The sequence below is a fragment of the Rhodnius prolixus genome, unplaced genomic scaffold, assembly GCF_049639745.1.
Source record: "Rhodnius prolixus isolate KJV_2025 unplaced genomic scaffold, Rpr scaffold_2, whole genome shotgun sequence".
Taxonomy (NCBI): Eukaryota; Metazoa; Arthropoda; class Insecta; order Hemiptera; family Reduviidae; genus Rhodnius; species Rhodnius prolixus.
Window position 1 is genome coordinate 42,609,862 of NW_027411592.1, and position 17,426 is coordinate 42,627,287.

The 17,426-nt window shown below is 34.3% G+C and overlaps 1 protein-coding gene across 1 annotated transcript in view; it reads left to right on the forward strand.

Annotated features, from left to right (window-relative positions):
- LOC141449700 (uncharacterized) overlaps window positions 1–17,426 on the forward strand; it is a 377,448-nt gene that overhangs the window by 285,501 nt on the left and 74,521 nt on the right. The window contains exon 4 of the mRNA XM_074119357.1: window positions 11,116–11,292. Within this exon, the coding sequence (XP_073975458.1) occupies window positions 11,116–11,292 (177 nt within the window). The remainder of the gene's footprint in view (window positions 1–11,115; window positions 11,293–17,426) is intronic.

Below are 17,426 nucleotides of genomic sequence, written 5' to 3' on the forward strand. Positions count from 1 at the left end.
CTAGCTGCCCATTATCACGTAGCACCAACAGAATTTTTTAATAAACGATAGAAATTCATGACTACTTGTTGACAAATAGTTTTTACTAACCTATGGTTATTTTCATACGAAGTAATGAATATGGTAAGGATATATATTCCTGCGGAATGTTTAAGAGCAGAATAATATCATTGATTTTTTTATATAACAATATCATTGTAGCACGCGGTATTTTTCATTTTTCCGACTAAACTGATGAGTCAATCCCTGTTGATGGATGAAAATACGATGAAAGTTAGAAAAAGTACAACACGTGCGTGCTTTGACGGATAAAAGTAACGTTAAATTGTTACTTTTGTTGTTGAGTGTTCACTCTGGACTTTTTTAAAACGGTTTATCGCGTTAAGTTTCGCGTAGTCATATCTGACGTAATTCTTGCTCACTTAATTTTTAAAAATGGCAGTTCAATCTCAGGTTCATTGACTAGGCCAAGTAGGAAACGAAAAGCAGTGAAACTTGGTTCTATTGAATGTTTTAGGTCAAAATAAGCCGTAAATGTAAAAAAAGAGGTTAATTAATATGGATTTATGGAATGTTAACGTTTTCAACAAGCTTTCCAACCTTACTAAATCTGAAATTGAATTTTTGCTTTCAAGTGAGAGATTATTTACCTGCCTGAGACCTGGTTGTATTCTGAAAATGTGAACTTAGCTTTGCTTTTAAATGACTATTCTGTGTATGTCTCGAATGCTTTGAATTTTCATAATACAAGACGAGCATCTGGAACGTTAATGATTCTACTCAGGAAAAGTTAAGTTTATCAATTGGATTCTTGCTCACTGCTCTAAATACTTAAATAATCAATTGTAAAGTCATGCAAATTCATCTATACAATTAACTTTAAGCAACATCTTTTGAAACACAAAACTAAAAAGGTACTAGTTAAAGAAACGAACTTATACGAGGTGTGTTCAAAAAGTAACGGGAATTTTTAAATTTCGCGGGTTTGGAGAGTCTGATTGTAAAAATTTTTTTTTTATTATGTTGGTACACATGCCCCTGAAGTACGATAAAATTTTCAGTAATATTCATTGTTTACTTCTTAAGTGGCAGCCGTTAAGGTTAGACGTGTTTTTCGAGCTTGGCGATTTTTGTTTGTTTAAAAAAATGGATCAAAGAATTTGTATTAAATTTTGCGTAAAAAATGAAATAAAGTGTGTGAAATGTTAATAAAGGCATATGGTGAGTCTGCTATGAGTAAAACAAGGATTTACGAGTGGTATAAGCGTTTCCAAGATGGCCGCGAAAACGTTGAAGATGACGAACGACCTGGACGTCCAAGCACATCAACAACCGATGAAAACGTGAAAAAAGTGAAAGAAATGGTTATGAACGATCGCCGAATCACAATCAGAGAAGTCGCTGATGATGTTGCCATATCAATTGGCTCATGCCATGAAATTTTTTCGGATGTTTTGGGTATGAAACGTGTGGCAGCAAAATTTGTTCCAAAATTGTTGAATTTCGAACAAAAACAGCGGAGAATGGAAGTTGCTCAATGAAGAGAGTCACTCAATGAAGTCGACAACGATGCGGATCTACTGAAACGTGTTATAACAGGTGACGAAACATGGGTTTACGGATATGATGTCGAAACTAAGGCTCAATCGTCCCAGTGGAGGCATTCTGGATCGCCAAGACCGAAAAAGGCTCGACAAGTGCGGTCGAATGTGAAGGTTATGCTCACTGTGTTCTTCGATTTTAATGGCATAGTGCATCATGAATTCTTGCCACAAGGTCAAACAATCAATAAGGAGTACTACCTACAAGTTCAACGCCGTTTGCGTGAAGCAATCCGAAAAAAACGCCCGGATTTGTGGCAAAACAATTCATGGATTTTGCACCACGATAATGCACCTGCTCACACTTCATTGCTTGTTCGTGAATTTTTGGCCAAAAACAAAACTTTAACGATGCCCCAGCCTCCATATTCGCCAGACATGGCTCCATGTGACTTTTTTCTATTTCCAAACATAAAGAGAACATTAAAAGGCCGTCGTTTTACAAGCATAGATGACATTAAAAGCGAATCGCTGAAAGAGCTGAAAGCTATCACAAAGATCGAGTTTCAGAAATGTTTCGAGGATTGGAAAAAGCGCTGGCACAAGTGTATTGTATGCGAAGGGGACTACTTTGAAGGCGACAATATTAATGTAGATGAATAAATAAATATTTTTTTCAAAAAACGAAAATTCCCGTTACTTTTTGAACACACCTCGTATACATATCGAATTTTATTATAGCTTCTCAAATCCATGCTTCCTTTAGAAATGTTACATACGCAGAAAGAAATATAGAGTTGATAGGTGCACTGAAGGAGTAGAAGGTTGGCAATAAACGTGTTAAATTGACCGGAAACTGCCTGCTTCTTTGTATAACCTGTGAAGAATCACCTATCAAAGAAGGATGCACCATGAGATCAATGTAATTGTTTTGGAATTGGTTTTAATCCACTCAAAAAACAGGATGTCTGCTAAAAAAATTTTAAAAAAATTGTTGCCACAAAATACTTTGTACTGTTAAGTATTTTTATGATAGAAAATATTTTGTACTGAAATTCTTCTTCTTTTTTTTTATTAAGCAAAATTACAGTGAAGAAAAAAAATACTTAGAACTTCTAATTAGGACGAGAAACTTAATTAATCCTCCTAAAAGTTTGGTACGGAGAGAGATTCTAAATTAGATATTTGTACAATAGTTAAAGAATTCTTTGCTGCGGATTTTCGCGATCGTGAGAGATTTACAAAATTAATGTTTTTCACCTCTCTGAAAAATACTTTCCAAGACCCCTTAAGCTAAAAAAATAAAGTTTTTTTGTAAAATAAAAAAAATAATAATAATTTTTTTCCATTTTTTAGCCTCATTAATATAAATTAGTTTTAGAAACTATTGTACTGCAGTTAATGTTGCAAAGTTACCATATTCTAGTTGATGCGATAAAGTTTGCATTGCACATTTACAGCAACGACACTTTATTCGTGCGACCACATTTATCATCGTAAGTTCGTGTCAAAACCAGAAACCTTTTCATCATACTAATGTCCAATGCTCTCTCTTTCTACTCGTGTATAATGCAGTTGTATCCTATAAAGCCGTAAACACAACCAGGAACCTGCTGTATTTGTAATAAACATGATGAATGCAGTCTCTGGTGCCGTTCTAATTCACTTTGTATACAATTTTTGTTTTATGGTGCTCATATTTTTAATTAAACTGTAACTACTCTAATTAACTTAACAAATCTACAAAAGTAATAGAAATTAACCTTTAAAGGTAAAAAACTAATGAGTTGGGTATATTTACTCGTAGAAACAAGAATACCTTAGAGCCTTGTTCTTTGTTCTTAAATTCTTTCTATCTTCGGGGCCCCCTTTTGATTCTTCATCGTTCAGGCAGACCTGAAAAAATGTTAACATTGTTTTCTGTACAATTAAACAGTGGTACATTTGGGGTAGATAAATAAAAACTTAAAAATTATTCTTTTTTCAAAAATGAAATCTAATTTATTTTGTAAAAATTTTCTATTTCATAATAAAATTAAAAAGATTTAGTGTGTATTTTTTACACCATTAATTATTTCCGCATGTTACAACAATATTTTTTTCATCAAATAGTAATTACAACTAAATATTACATCAATAATATACATATAAGAACCAAAATTGTAAAGATTACAGGATGGAAGCTGGGTTACTGTAATGTACCTCCTAAAATCACAAAATTATTCTTTGGATCCCTATTTCTAGTTACAGCTCTCAGAGGCTTTTATTTTTCATTAGGGGGATTGAAATAAAGGGTAAATTGGGTGAATTAACGTTAAGTTCAGAGTGAAAAACTGGTTGAGTTAACCATGCAGTTTAATCAACGTATTTTAAAGATTTAGCTATGTTACTTAGAGTGCGACAAGTCACTCTACTTTGTCAAGCCTTAGCTGACCAAAAGCGAATAATACTAGGGCTATTTGGTTAGATTTTGTAGATTATTTTGGACAGGAGCTACGTTACTTTGATCGACTGCACTCGTGAAGCTTGGCCAGTTAAAATAGGTTGCTTATCTGCAGTCCTCGTTCTGCAGCTCTTCACTTATTTCTTAATGCATGCAATTTTCTGAATGTTTTCCTTCTCAACATTATTCAGTTTTGTCTTTATTCAAAATTATCTTTATTTTTTACCTAATGATTTTATTGATTTACTTTGTTTACATTCTCTTACTTGGCGTAAGAAGAAGAAAGCATTGTAATTAGGCAGATATCTTATTTAGAGTGTTGCTGGAAATTGTGGTTGTTTAAATCTCTCGCTTCTCTCTAACCATAAATACATGGTTGGTGTCAAGATACAAACGGTACCTACAATTCTGCTGTTCCACTGTCTGCTCTAACGTTCCGCTAGAGATCCTAAGTAGATCGTCATAAGGCATGGTCATTATACTTGAGGAAAATAACGGACTTAATATCACTAACCAACCGGTCATTCACGCTGTGTGTTTTAATTTTCAAATTAAGATAATATTTTGTTGCCTCTCAATTAATAGAAAACGAGATTTTAGGATATTTTTGATTAGTTTAGTTATAGTGATACCATAATGAGGTATCTTAAAGATTTGTACTTATTTATGCTCATATTATCTTTTTGTTGTGATTTTCTGTGCGGTAATTCAATTTAAAATAGGTTTTCGTTTACGTTTTATTAGGTTAGACCAGTGGTCGGCAAACTTATTAGCCAAAGAGCCAAATATGAACATTACAACAATTTAAAAAAAAATTGGGAGCCAAATCTGCTTGTTTAGTAAACTTTTATTACACTAAATAAGTAGTACACTAAATAATACTAAATTTCGTACTTAATAAATATTTATTAATGCGAACAATGTGCTTGCATCTTCTTGGAAAGTTTGAGTAAGTCAGGTTTGTATGTTGTTGTTTTTAATTTTAGGCATGATTCCAAGTTCTCATCAATAAGACGACTTCTCAGTTTACTCTTGATAATGTTCATGCTTGAAAAAGATTGTTCGCATTTATATGTAGAACCGAAAAGGGAAAGAATAGCCAACGCGAGCTTTTTCAGCTGATCGTAAGAGTCAGGAATACTATTCCAAACGTTGAAAATGATCATGTCTTCCTTCTCCAGGTCATTCAAAGCAGACCACTTGTGTTTGTGAACTAAGATCACATTTTTTCTTCTCCAATATTTCCAATTCAACACAAAGACGTTCGAATTTAGAGCGCCATATCTCCTTGTTTTTTAAATCCAGCAATTGTATTTCAAAGCTACCAATGTCATTTTCAAAAGGAGAAAATTTCAACTCGGTTATCGTAGCATTAAGAGGATTTTTGACAAATGCTAAAGTTGCTCTGCTGTTTTTAAATTCCAGAAACCTGCTATAACATACGAACAATTTCAGCCGGTAGCTTGTACATGGTTTGTGTTTACGTTTACGAAAACTAATAAAATTAAACTCGATGTTCGTTACGTATTTTTACAACAATATAAGATTTTAATTACCTATCTATCTTTTAACTTAAACAAAAAATTATACATGTTCTCGATTTATAGGAGAATTTTAATTTATCAAAATAAGATGTAATTTTTTTCTTACCGTTTTTTTTTTAATTGAAAATATTATTGCTTCCGTGGATATTTGTGCCAGAGCCGCACTTAAGGAGCCAAAGAGCCACATGCGGCTCTGGAGCCGCTCTTTGCGGACCACTGGGCTAGACCAAACTGTACCACTATTTGTAGAATTCTTCTCCAAAGGACATTTTCCATTTTCTACTAACCAATTTTATACCAATTCGGGCTTAGTTGTTTCATCCTACTCTCAGTTGGAAATTGATTAAAACATCTCTTTCTTTGATTGTGTATACTCCGTGAAATCACAAACCAACCCCTACGTTTTTGTGGTAACAAACCTTTTTTTAACCTGACTGATGCAATGTTCAGTCCAAACCTTCTATTGTGTTCAGCCAATTTATTATTTTCAAGGACCGGATGGTACAAAAGAAGACCATTTTGAAAAAAGAAAACTGAATTTTAAATACATTTTTAGAGTTCAGGGTTTTAGAGTTTTAGAGTTCGGTTCATTTTAGAGTTTTTTTAAACTTTAAACATAAAATTGAAGTATGATCAACAATTTTGCTACAGTACTGAAAGAAACATTTTAATCTTTTAGTGCTTATTTGTAACCCAAAACGAAAAAGAGATAACTATGAACTTCTTTTGCCAAAAGTTCAATACACAAACGTACCAATAAATTTGTCTTTTTTTTTAATTAACAGCTCAAAAGTAGATATACGAGGGTCGTTTAAAAAGTCCGTGCAAAAATAAAAACTACTTAATTTTTTGGGATAAACCTTTTTTATTTTTCAACAAAGTCTCCTTTTAGGCTTATATACTTCGTCCAACGCTGCTCTAGTTTGTTGATCCCTTCCGAATAATAGGATTTGTCCAAGTCTGAAAAATAGCCATTCGTTTCTGCAATCACCTCCTCGTTTGAATAAAATCTTTTTCCCGCCAGACATTTCTTCATATTGGGGAACAAATAGTAGTCCGAGGGAGCCAAGTCTGGAGAATAGGGGGGATGTGAAACGAGTTGGAACCCTATTTCCATTAATTTTGCGACCACAACTGTTGAGGTGTGAGCTGGTGCGTTGTCGTGATGGAAAAGGACTTTTTTGTGGGCCAATCGTGGGCGTTTTTCTTGCAGCTCGGTTTTCAAACGGTCCAATAACGATGAATAATATGCACCTGTAATAGTTTTACCCTTTTCCAGATAGTCGATCAGGATTATTCCTTGCGAATCCCAAAAGACAGTCGCCATAATCTTTCCGGCCGAAGGAACGGTCTTCGCCTTTTTTGGCGCAGATTCCCCCTTGGTAACCCATTGTTTAGATTGTTCTTTGGTCTCAGGAGTGTAGTGATGTATCCATGTTTCATCCACAGTGACGAAACGACGCTTAAAGTCCTGCGGATTCTTCTGGAACAGCTGCAAACCGTCCTTGCAACACTTCACACGATTTCGTTTTTGGTCAAGCGTGAGCAATCGCGGCACCCATCTTGCGGATAGCTTTGTCATGTCCAAATGTTGATGCAAAATATTATGTACCCGTTCATTCGAGATGCCCACAGCACTAGCAATCTCACGCACCTTCACTCTTCTGTCATCCATCACCATATCATGGATTTTATCAATGATTTCTGGAGTAGTAACCTCAACAGGGCGTCCAGAACGTTCAGCGTCACTTGTGCCCATATGGCCACTCCGAAAGTTTTGAAACCACTTATAAACTGTTCTAATCGAAGGTGAAGAGTCACCATAATGTTTATCAAGCTTCTCTTTAGTCTCCTGAGGCGTTTTGCCTTTCATAAAGTAGTGTTTAATCAACACACGAAATTCTTTTTCGTCCATTTTTTGAAAATCACTCGACTTCCTCGATTCAAACGAATGCCAAACACAAAGAAATAGACCGATCTAGCTGAAACTTGGTGTGTGTTCTTCCAAGAGATGCTACTAACTAAACATAATCTCGATACGCGCCAGTAGTGCTATCTCTCTGACTTTGCACGGACTTTTCAAACGACCCACGTAGATGTAGATTTTCGGAAAATTCGAATATAATTTACTGGTGCACCAAACATTGGGTTTTGATAGATGACTCGACCTCAGCCCTATTTATTAACTTCTTATTTCTTAGTTTTTCCTTTCCAGGCTGCCCTGTGTCTGATTTGCCCTTATTGCCCAGGAAAAAAAGTGAAATAATCTGAAAATCACTTACTTCGATAAATTTCATTAATTAGAAATCAATTTTAAGTTCAACGCTTTGATAGTTTCTCTTTCTCAATTCCGTTTTAAGTTTACCATTACTATTTCAATTTGTCAATGAAATTTAAATTTTTTAACTTGACAAATTCATTAAACATCATAATAAAGCTACGAGGCCTCGCAGTGGCAAAGTTAATAATGGCAAGCTAACATTACCCAAGCTTCCAATGACACCTCAAACCACCCAGGAAAAGAAAGAGGAAAAATGTTTTTAGAGAATTCTAACAGTAGAAGAAACAATGCCTACAAACACAAGGTTTATAGCCTACAAACAGGCTGTTGCTATACTAATTTGTAATTGAAACAAGCTCTAGCAAGCCTACAACGTTTAAGGGAACATTTACTACTAAAAACTGCTCCAGTCGCTTTTTATGTACTTTTCTCCTTTATTAGATTTATTCTTGTTTTATTAGGTTTACTTTCTTTTTCGATGTTACAGATTTAGTTTTTATCGTTCATTTACTTTGCGCATCTTTTATAGCTTTAATTGCTACGTTTTATGTTTCTAATTACATTTTCCATTGGTTATGACATTTTTTTTAATTTAGTTCAGGGATTGTGAAAAATGGTTTGAAAATAACGAAATGAAATATATTCCATCCTCATTTTTAACAAAGATTGCCAAGTTTTGGTGTTTCTAATTGAATAAATCGAACTGGATGATCAAATAAATCAGCTACCCTCATTTCTCCCTAGGGAAGTTGAATCCGGATGTCCAAGAAACCTTAGTTGAACGAAATGGTCGGTTTAGGATTCTCCGCTTGTGGTTTGATCAATTGTTACAAGTTTACAGGTCACACATTTAATAAATGTTATCATTTCTTAAAATATTTTATTAGAGGGATTAGCTTAGAGACAAGAGCTTTAAAATTCCATAGCGACGATCCTAGGTTCCTAGCCAAACTAGCCTACCTTACTTTATTTTTTCCTGAAAAGCCTCTTAAAGCTCACTATTTGGAGACAGTGATGCCTTTGACGGAAGAACATTGTACGGATGGCAGCAGTGCTCCAGGGCCTGCCGTGAAAAAAACTCCAGTTAATTTTGTTACTATTCGTAGCAATCGAGGCAGTTAGTTTACATTCATTAACTTACGTGCAGCACTTAAGTATTTTCAATACAAGTCCGGTTTTTAAGATTACTACTTAAATTTTAAAAGAGTAGTTAGTTATTACTGTTTTCAGATAGTGGAATTAAATCTGTGGCTTGGTGCAAGAAGTGCAAATGTCAGACTTTTGGTAAAAATGAGTAAAAAATCTGTTTTGATATATTAAGCATCAGAATTTTTCTTGCAAGGAGTGCCGAAGTCAATTTCAAAGTAGTAACTGAGTTACTAAAACTTACTAGTGCCAACGTCAAAATTTAGCATCAATATTTGGGGGGCCCTCCAGGTAAACCAAAGAGGACGTACACTCGTAATCCTTTTTTTTTTGACATTGGCACTTCTTGCACCAAGCCACAGAAATAATTCCAACCTGTTTTTATATTAAAGTAAATACTGTAAGTGCGGGGCCATATGAATTAGTCTTTCGTATCTTCGTATTTAGTCATCAATCCCTAGCTAGATCTTACATAGGTCTTCAGCTCACTTCCCGGATTTAAAGATCATCAAAAGAGTAAGACGAGAACTTCAGTAAATTTAGTTATCCAGAAGTTAGAATTTACTGTAACTTCTTCGATTTTCAAATGTTTTGGGGTTTTCCTCGGATTTTCTGCCAACTAAATATCTAACTGTGTGCTATGTAGATCTTAAACTTTTAAACGTAGAAGCTTACGTATTCTGTTCATGCTTGAAATGTTTTCACTTTATGTTTAACACTTCTATTTCGCTACGCAAGTTCCTTTCCCTAGTTTATACAGCCACTTTCATCTATCTTATCACACTACTTCTACACTTTCTTTTCAGTTATGAAAACAGAATCCTTACCAAAGGAACATTTAAAAGTCAAGGACTAAAAGTTCTAAGGACCTTCAAAGGCCAACGATTAAGATATATGTGTGTTATCATTCAAATAATCTTGACATTGAACTAGTTCTTATGAACAGTACTCAAATATTAACATGTTACGAATTAAATATCCAATTTCAACCTTTTTTTGCATTTTAACGGTACACCATGTGAATGTCAGCGTAGATTTGAAATTACTATTTAATAATGAATAAACCTGTTTGAAGGTGATTATAGAATGTGTTGGAAGGCTTGGCGATTGTAAACTAAATCCCTAAGGCATAGTTTGACCTTTGACTAACAAAGGAACATCATTAAAGGCGAACGCCTAGAAAGTGATTAGCAGTTGGCTGTCCATCTTTTATATATACACCTTTCATAAAAGTTCATCCAATGATAGTGGATGGCGTCTCCAGATGGTTGTGTACTGGTCTAGTCATTTTCCTTTCTTGAGGATGAATAGAAACTAGAAGTTAACGGAGGAGCTTAGTCTAGTGGCCAGAACTCCTTCTTTTCCATCATTTTTGACTTTATTATTTATTATTTCTCTTTATATTCACTTTTCATTTCTTCAAGTATCCAGGCTGCCGTTATGGAACAGTTTTTGCTTTTCTTGCAGTTAGTAAAATTCTTACAACCTTTTTTTCTATTTTATGTTGAGTGCCCTGAGATTTTGCTGAAATCATTCATATTGATGGCTTGAAGTTGTTACTCTCCAAGCTCAATTTTCTCCCTTTATTCCTGTCGAGAACATGCAAATGGCCCTTCGAACTTTTGAATTGATGGGACAAGTTATTTGGAGTAAGCAGTACTTTAGTTCATCCCATTATCCTCAGTTGGTCACGGCAAACGGCGTACATCCTAGTGGGCGCGCTGAAAACTGGTCACGAGTCTTGACCCTGAGTAAGTCAAGTGTCCATTGATTTAATATGACCTAATGCCTTATTATAAGGCGCGATAGGTTCTCAGGACGTTTTGACGAAGGTAGGTCTACGATTTGAGGTCTTCAGGATATAGAAACCAAAGGAGACTAGTTGCAATCCCTGGTTCTTACGAAAAAGGAGGTTTTCTGTTTATTTTACCAGAACAGTATGGGGTAGTCACAGTAATACCACTGAGAGGTGTATATCCTCCTTCAACACCATGAAATTTCCAAAGCTCTTAAGGGAACCTTCTGGAAGTATGGGAAGTCAGAAGATTGGGGATGATTTCTGCCAGATATTGATGTACTTCGCAATGTCATAGATTAAGGACGCCCTAATTTAGTATTTAATTACTACAAGTTTCTAATATGTTTTCCATTGGTTTGCAGGTCGGACAGCAGTAGAGCGTCCAAAGTAAGAGTAACATTTTTCGAGTGTGAAAAACCACAAGTTGTAAACTCTCCAGAACCGGGAGACAGTGCAGACGAACTGGACGCACCAGTAGCAATGAGCGGTGGTCAGCCAACTGAAAATACCTCACCACAGCCGTACAATCGGCAAGCCAGGTAACTTTTTATATTTATTAATAATTGGTCTTTGCTTATATATAATCGTACATAAAATTCCTTCGTTTAAATCGTGAGTCAGTTTATAGATTTCCATTTTTTCTCGACAAAGTTCCGCAAACAGTAACAGCTGGTTCCTTGATATGTTCTTGTATTGTTTTTCCATTATCCTTTTTATGGAGAGTAGAAGGCTGCACTTTTGCAACCGTAAATTTCACCAGAATTGTAAATGTTTATAAAGTAGCTAGAACGTAATACCATGATGCAGATCGCTACCCTAATACTATTACAAATACGAATAAATAATAATGAAATATTGAAAATATTTTCCGGCCACATGTTGACAGTTTTATTATTAATTGTACGTGACAATGACGTAGTAGAGCCATCAGAATGGTAAAAGCTCGCGGCTGACACGCTCGTATATTATTCCTAATTTGAAAATGATAATTTTTTTTACAAAACTATTTCTACTTTCTTTTATGACTTAATTAGAATATTGTTGCAATTACCTTACATATTTCAAATTGTTTTGTATTGTTTCATTATACAATTGCAGAGAGAGTTACATTTAAAAAAAAATTTAGTTCTTTACGAAAGTAAAGGTCATTCTAAATTTAGAAATTGTTGATTATCACAAATTGAAGTTATCGTTACATTGTGCACTATCTTGCGGTCTCAAAAAATAATATAATAAGTTCTTCGCTATTTTAGAATATTCATTATTATGTAGGTTAAGAAAGATTTTTTAAAATTTAAACTAAACTTTTGTGCCTAGTAGATCACTCTCGTGATCTGAACAGTTTTGGTTTATCTCATCTTCCAGAGAAGTATTTGCTGTATTTTATAATTATCGCTAAGAATTGACATCTGTGCTTTTAGTAAGTTCCAATAAAACCTTTAAAATTCCAAATGTATGGGAAGGAAAATGGTACTGAAAATAATCTTTTTGATTGTTGATTGTCTTTGGCAACTCTTTTATTAATGAAGCCATTCAAATGGCTTCTTGTTTATAACTCATTCTTGGATTAAGATGGCAGTAAAATTTACTTATTTATATTTATTTTTAATATAAATATAAATATTAATATATTAATAAAAATAAATATATTTATTTATTTACATATTTAATTTACTGCCTATTGACACTTGTAAATAAGAACACATTGTCAATCCATAAGACTAGAAGACTTGAATGATTTCAAAGAGGAACATTGCAGTATGAAGGGCGAGTCGATTAACTCTTTATTAGCATATTTATGTCTTCTTATACTTGAGTTGCCAGTAGACATATGTAAAATACATTTGTATATTAAAAATGATAATGTTATCCAAAAATTGTAAGAACATTTATCGAGTATGATTTTACTGCCATCGTAATACAAGAACGAGTTATAACAAAAAGCTAACTGTGCAGTAAATACAAGAATACTGATGAAGTGAAATCCCAGGATGCAGCCATAAGTTTGTAAGACCATCGAAGCTTCAGCTGCTTGGAAGGATTCGAAGAAAGGGTAGCTTGCGTTAGGTTGCGAATGAGTGAGCGGGTTGTGATGTGGAGAGTTTGGAATGAGATTTGGAGTAACGGGATTGGGCTAAGCCCGCTAAGCTAAGGGCAAATGAAATTTGCTTAAAAGTTCTGTTTTGCGTCCAATGGGACTTAATCCATTATTTAATTAAAAAAAAAGATTAAACCAAAGAATCCCGAAGAGATATATTATAGTGGAATCTTGTTCTCATAGTTCGGAGCTTGCAATAGAGCAATAGTTTCTTAACAAACTAGTTTTTCCTCTTTTATCTTTCTAACTTCCTTTACTCATTTCCCACAGCTAGAGTAGATATTTAACCCGTCCATTCTGTTCAGAACAGCTCTATCAAATATCGCTTTTTACTTCTTTGCTAATTGTTGTGAAACTTAATTTAGAACAACTCAATTTCACTGTTAATATTCTCTTATTTTTATAATGTTAGGTTCATAAATTATTATAACCAAGAATAATATTGTCAAAATCTTATATTTCATTGATTTTAATACATACCAGTGGTTTCGGCCCTCAAGGTTATCATCAGATATCATTCATTTAGTGGTTTATTGAAATTAGTGAAACGTCCAGCAAGTACGTGTAAAAATGAATGAAAAGTAATATTAAAATAGCATAATTTGTGTTATAATTGATAATTTAACTTATCAAGAAAAGTAAGTAGAAGCAAGTTTTGCAAATTTTTTGGAATGCTAGCTGTAACCTTTCTTTTAGCTACTTGATTGCTACATTGAAGGTTAAGCTTATATTTCAGTTTGACAAAGAAAGCTTTTGATTTCTTTTAAGTAATGTTTCTTTAATTTTAATGTCGCATTTCACAACAGAAGCTAGTTAAAAAAAAAATATTGTTTAATTCTTTTTTATTATTTGTTCTAAAATAGAAAGTCATTTCACGCAACAATGATATTTTCTTACTTTTATTAGTTTTCATTTTATGATCCTCAACAGAATTTCATTACTGTAATTTCGTTAATCCACCATGAACTCCAAACCACCATTCACCCTGCACAACAGTGTCAGAAATGTAAAGTATCGCTTTTTTACTTTGTTAAATTACGACGGGATGGGTTTGGTGTAGAGTAATATGTATAAGTTCGAACTAGTAAGAGGCTGATTCCAGTTCGAGTACGGAGAGGAGGAACCAAAGAAATTCACCGTCGAAGATTCAGTTCTAAGATGTGCATGTTTCGAAAAATAGATTTTATCGTTTTTATAAAGTTAACAATCGCGTTTTAAAATTTTTTTTTTTTTTGCGCATCAACAGCTGGGGTTATTAGCGCCCGGAGCTTTTTCCAGTGCACTGCCGGCCTCCGGACAGTGTTCTTTCGTTACAGACAACACTGTCCATCACCGGACAGTGAGCTGTAAGAAGCTCCTAGGAAGAGAAAATCTAAGGGTCAGCTGCTGGATTCGAACCCGGGACCTCCGCGTGGGAGTCCAGTATGCTAACCTCATAGCTAATCCCTTCCCTTTTTAAAAATAATTGATATCATAATTATTGCATAAATGTAAATTTCATCCTTCTTTCAATGATTTATTAAAGGGGGAAAAAAAGGATCGAAAACGAAGCAAAAAACATGAATATTTGTGCATTTATTATCACATAGTTATTTATTTAATTTTAAAAAACAATACTAGACTTACTTACTTACTAGACTACTTGACCGCAGATCCAAACTCGACTTGAACCACAAACTGACAATTTACAAAACACTGTTAAGACCCATATGGACATACGGAGCTGAAGTGTGGGGCTCAACCAAACCTTCTAACTCCAAACGCCTGCAGGACACTACAGTCTAAAATCCTACGGAAAATCCTGAATGCTCCTTACTACATTCTAACCTTACCATACACACCGACCTTCACATCCCTTTCGTCACTGACCTAATAAAGTCTCGCTACCGTAAATTTCACAGCCTCCTAGCTCTCCATCCTAATCCTCTTGTCCAACAACTCTCCTCTCTTAACCTTCCAGACAATCCTCCTCGTCGACTGAAGCGAAAATGGCCTAGAGATCTGTTGTGATTAAATCATTGTGAAGGAGTTTCGCCAGTGGGTGATTGCTTCAACCATGACTTTTCAAGAGAACTGAACCACTAAGATCAGATTTACTTGGTGCAACAATTGTTGCAGTTGTAAATATAAAAATAAAGTGAAAAAAAAAAAAAAACAATAAATGAATTATAGCTTTATATTTCAGATAAAATACATAAATTTAGTGTTGAATACAAATCATTAGCTAAAAATAGACACTGTACATGCATCAGTTAAACACTGAACTAATCAGTATAGGATTTCCACATTTTGCTTACGCACTTAAGTGTGTTGTTTTATTTTTATAATCCGAGTCTAAATTTGGAAAAACTGTTAGCTTCAGCGCTTTTCTCATGAATTTTATTTTTTAACTGAATAGATGGCTGCGAATCATTTACATCAGATTAAGAAATGTTAACATAAAAAACTGCGCACATGTTTCTAAAATTAGAGATACTTTCTTTAATCTTGGTGCTAGATTCTATTTTAATAGTATAATGTGTGATAGTTTTAATTTAGTATTCTGTTGAAAACGCTCGGAAGATTTTTATCTTGAATCACAGCTTTGGAAGGTTTCTTCAAAGTTTCAATTTTTACTGAATATTTTTAATAGGGTTCAATAAATAGTGCAATTGGATTCAATTTGAGCAGTGGTGGATGTTAACAGACGGGGTCTTCCTTATTCGTAATATAAGTGGATGCGCTGAAAAAGGCTCCGCGCACAAATAGGTCACTAAATTAGGCCGCCTTAAACAGTCTCTTGAATCAATCTCATGATTACTAAAAGATAACCTTGCCTTCATTGATGATTAGCAACTGTCGCGCAGAAAATAATGCTGATGTTTTTTCGAAAGAGTGAAATGATTTTATTGTGTTACTTTCTATATTTGATACAACGTTGATATTTACCATTAAGACCTTTCTAAACGTTTATCTAACCAACTTGGCTGTTTAATTTATATTAGATTTTTAGTATTATTTTCACTTGCTCTCTAAAGAGGAAATAATGGGGTCTTAGCGAGATTTGGGAAATTATAATTATAATTTGGGTTTTCTATCTAGTGTGCATGTTCGTTTCAGTCAGTGTCTTTACTGAATAAGTTCTCAGTTTACTAGTTTCGAGTTATTATGGGCCGATCTAAATCAAATTTAATGAATTTGAAATAGACTAATTAGCTCTTTCTATACGTTTATTTTAAAAAATAATAATAATTTCTTGAAAAATAAACGAAAGGTTTTTAAATGAGGCGCCACGTTAGCCGAACGGTAAGAGGCGGGGCCCGCAAAGCTAATGTGCAATTTCTACTGAGTTCGATTCCCGGCCTTGGCCTAGGATTTTATTTAATGATTGGTACAAACAATTTGTCGTAAAGTATGCTAGCTGTCCGCCTCCGCCGTGACTTCTGATTGGTAGTTGGACGAAAAAGCCGTGTTTTTTGGTATGGTTGAAAATGGCAATTTTATAACTGCGTTTTTGCGACTCATTTTCAACCATAACCTTACGCAACCTCACCTATTCAAACTTGATGTTGAGATAACTTGATATTCAGCGCTAAATGCGAGAGCGGAAGTGGAATGGAGGGCGTCATGGATCATTTGCTTTTCTCCTGCTTCAAGTGCAAAAAAGCGACAATTTTATACACGTTTTTTTGGAGTGCTCCAAGTATTCTAACCATAAAGATTGTAGAAGCGCATTTACTATTTCATTATGTAGAATAAAATACAGATTCAGGAAATGTGAATAACTTTTGTTTAGAAAGATTTGTAGTTTGTTCATTGCTATCTTACTGGCCCCTATCCAGACTGTGGTTTCTGTGGGGTCCGTCTGTTAATTAGAGAGTAGACTGTCTCTAAAGGTTTGGTAGACACGTCTTAATTTTAAAGTCAAATAAGGAGTCATTGCCAGTCTAGTGTTGAGTTGTACACCAGGTATTTTAGGTTTTTGTGTGAACGCCATTCCATTGAATTCAATTTTAAAGATCTGAATGCGTTCCTCGCAAAGATTTTTATTTGTGTCCTCTGTAAGTTTAGTTGCAGTTTCCATTAATGAAATTTGGAGTGTTATTTTTACCAGCAAAGTTTATAAATTACCAATGGTCATGCCAGGAAAGCAAAAGAATATCATGTCAATATAAGTTGCGAGAACAACAGGGCTACTAAATATAGGAATGTGAGTGCAGATTGTGAAGTTTAATGAATAATTAGGTACGAATTAAAAGCTGGTCTTAAGACTGTGTTATTTTTTTAACACTTTTGGAAATAGGCATTTCTTATTCAAGAATACTTCCCACAGACCGACACTGTAATCAGTAGTCATCATATTTCGGAATTAAAGAGTTATTCAAGATAGTTTTAATGTGTATTTGTATCAATTCTTTAATAACGAGTAATAATCCTTCTTAACCAGTTAAGCGTGGAATTTAGTTTTAAAAACCCCTACAGTTAGCGGAATTAAAATCAGACAGTGAAGTGTATACACGTCGAACGCAGGGCGAAACAACCAAAAGTTTACAATGTCATAACAGTCACTGCAAGCACTTTTTCTGCAATCTCTGG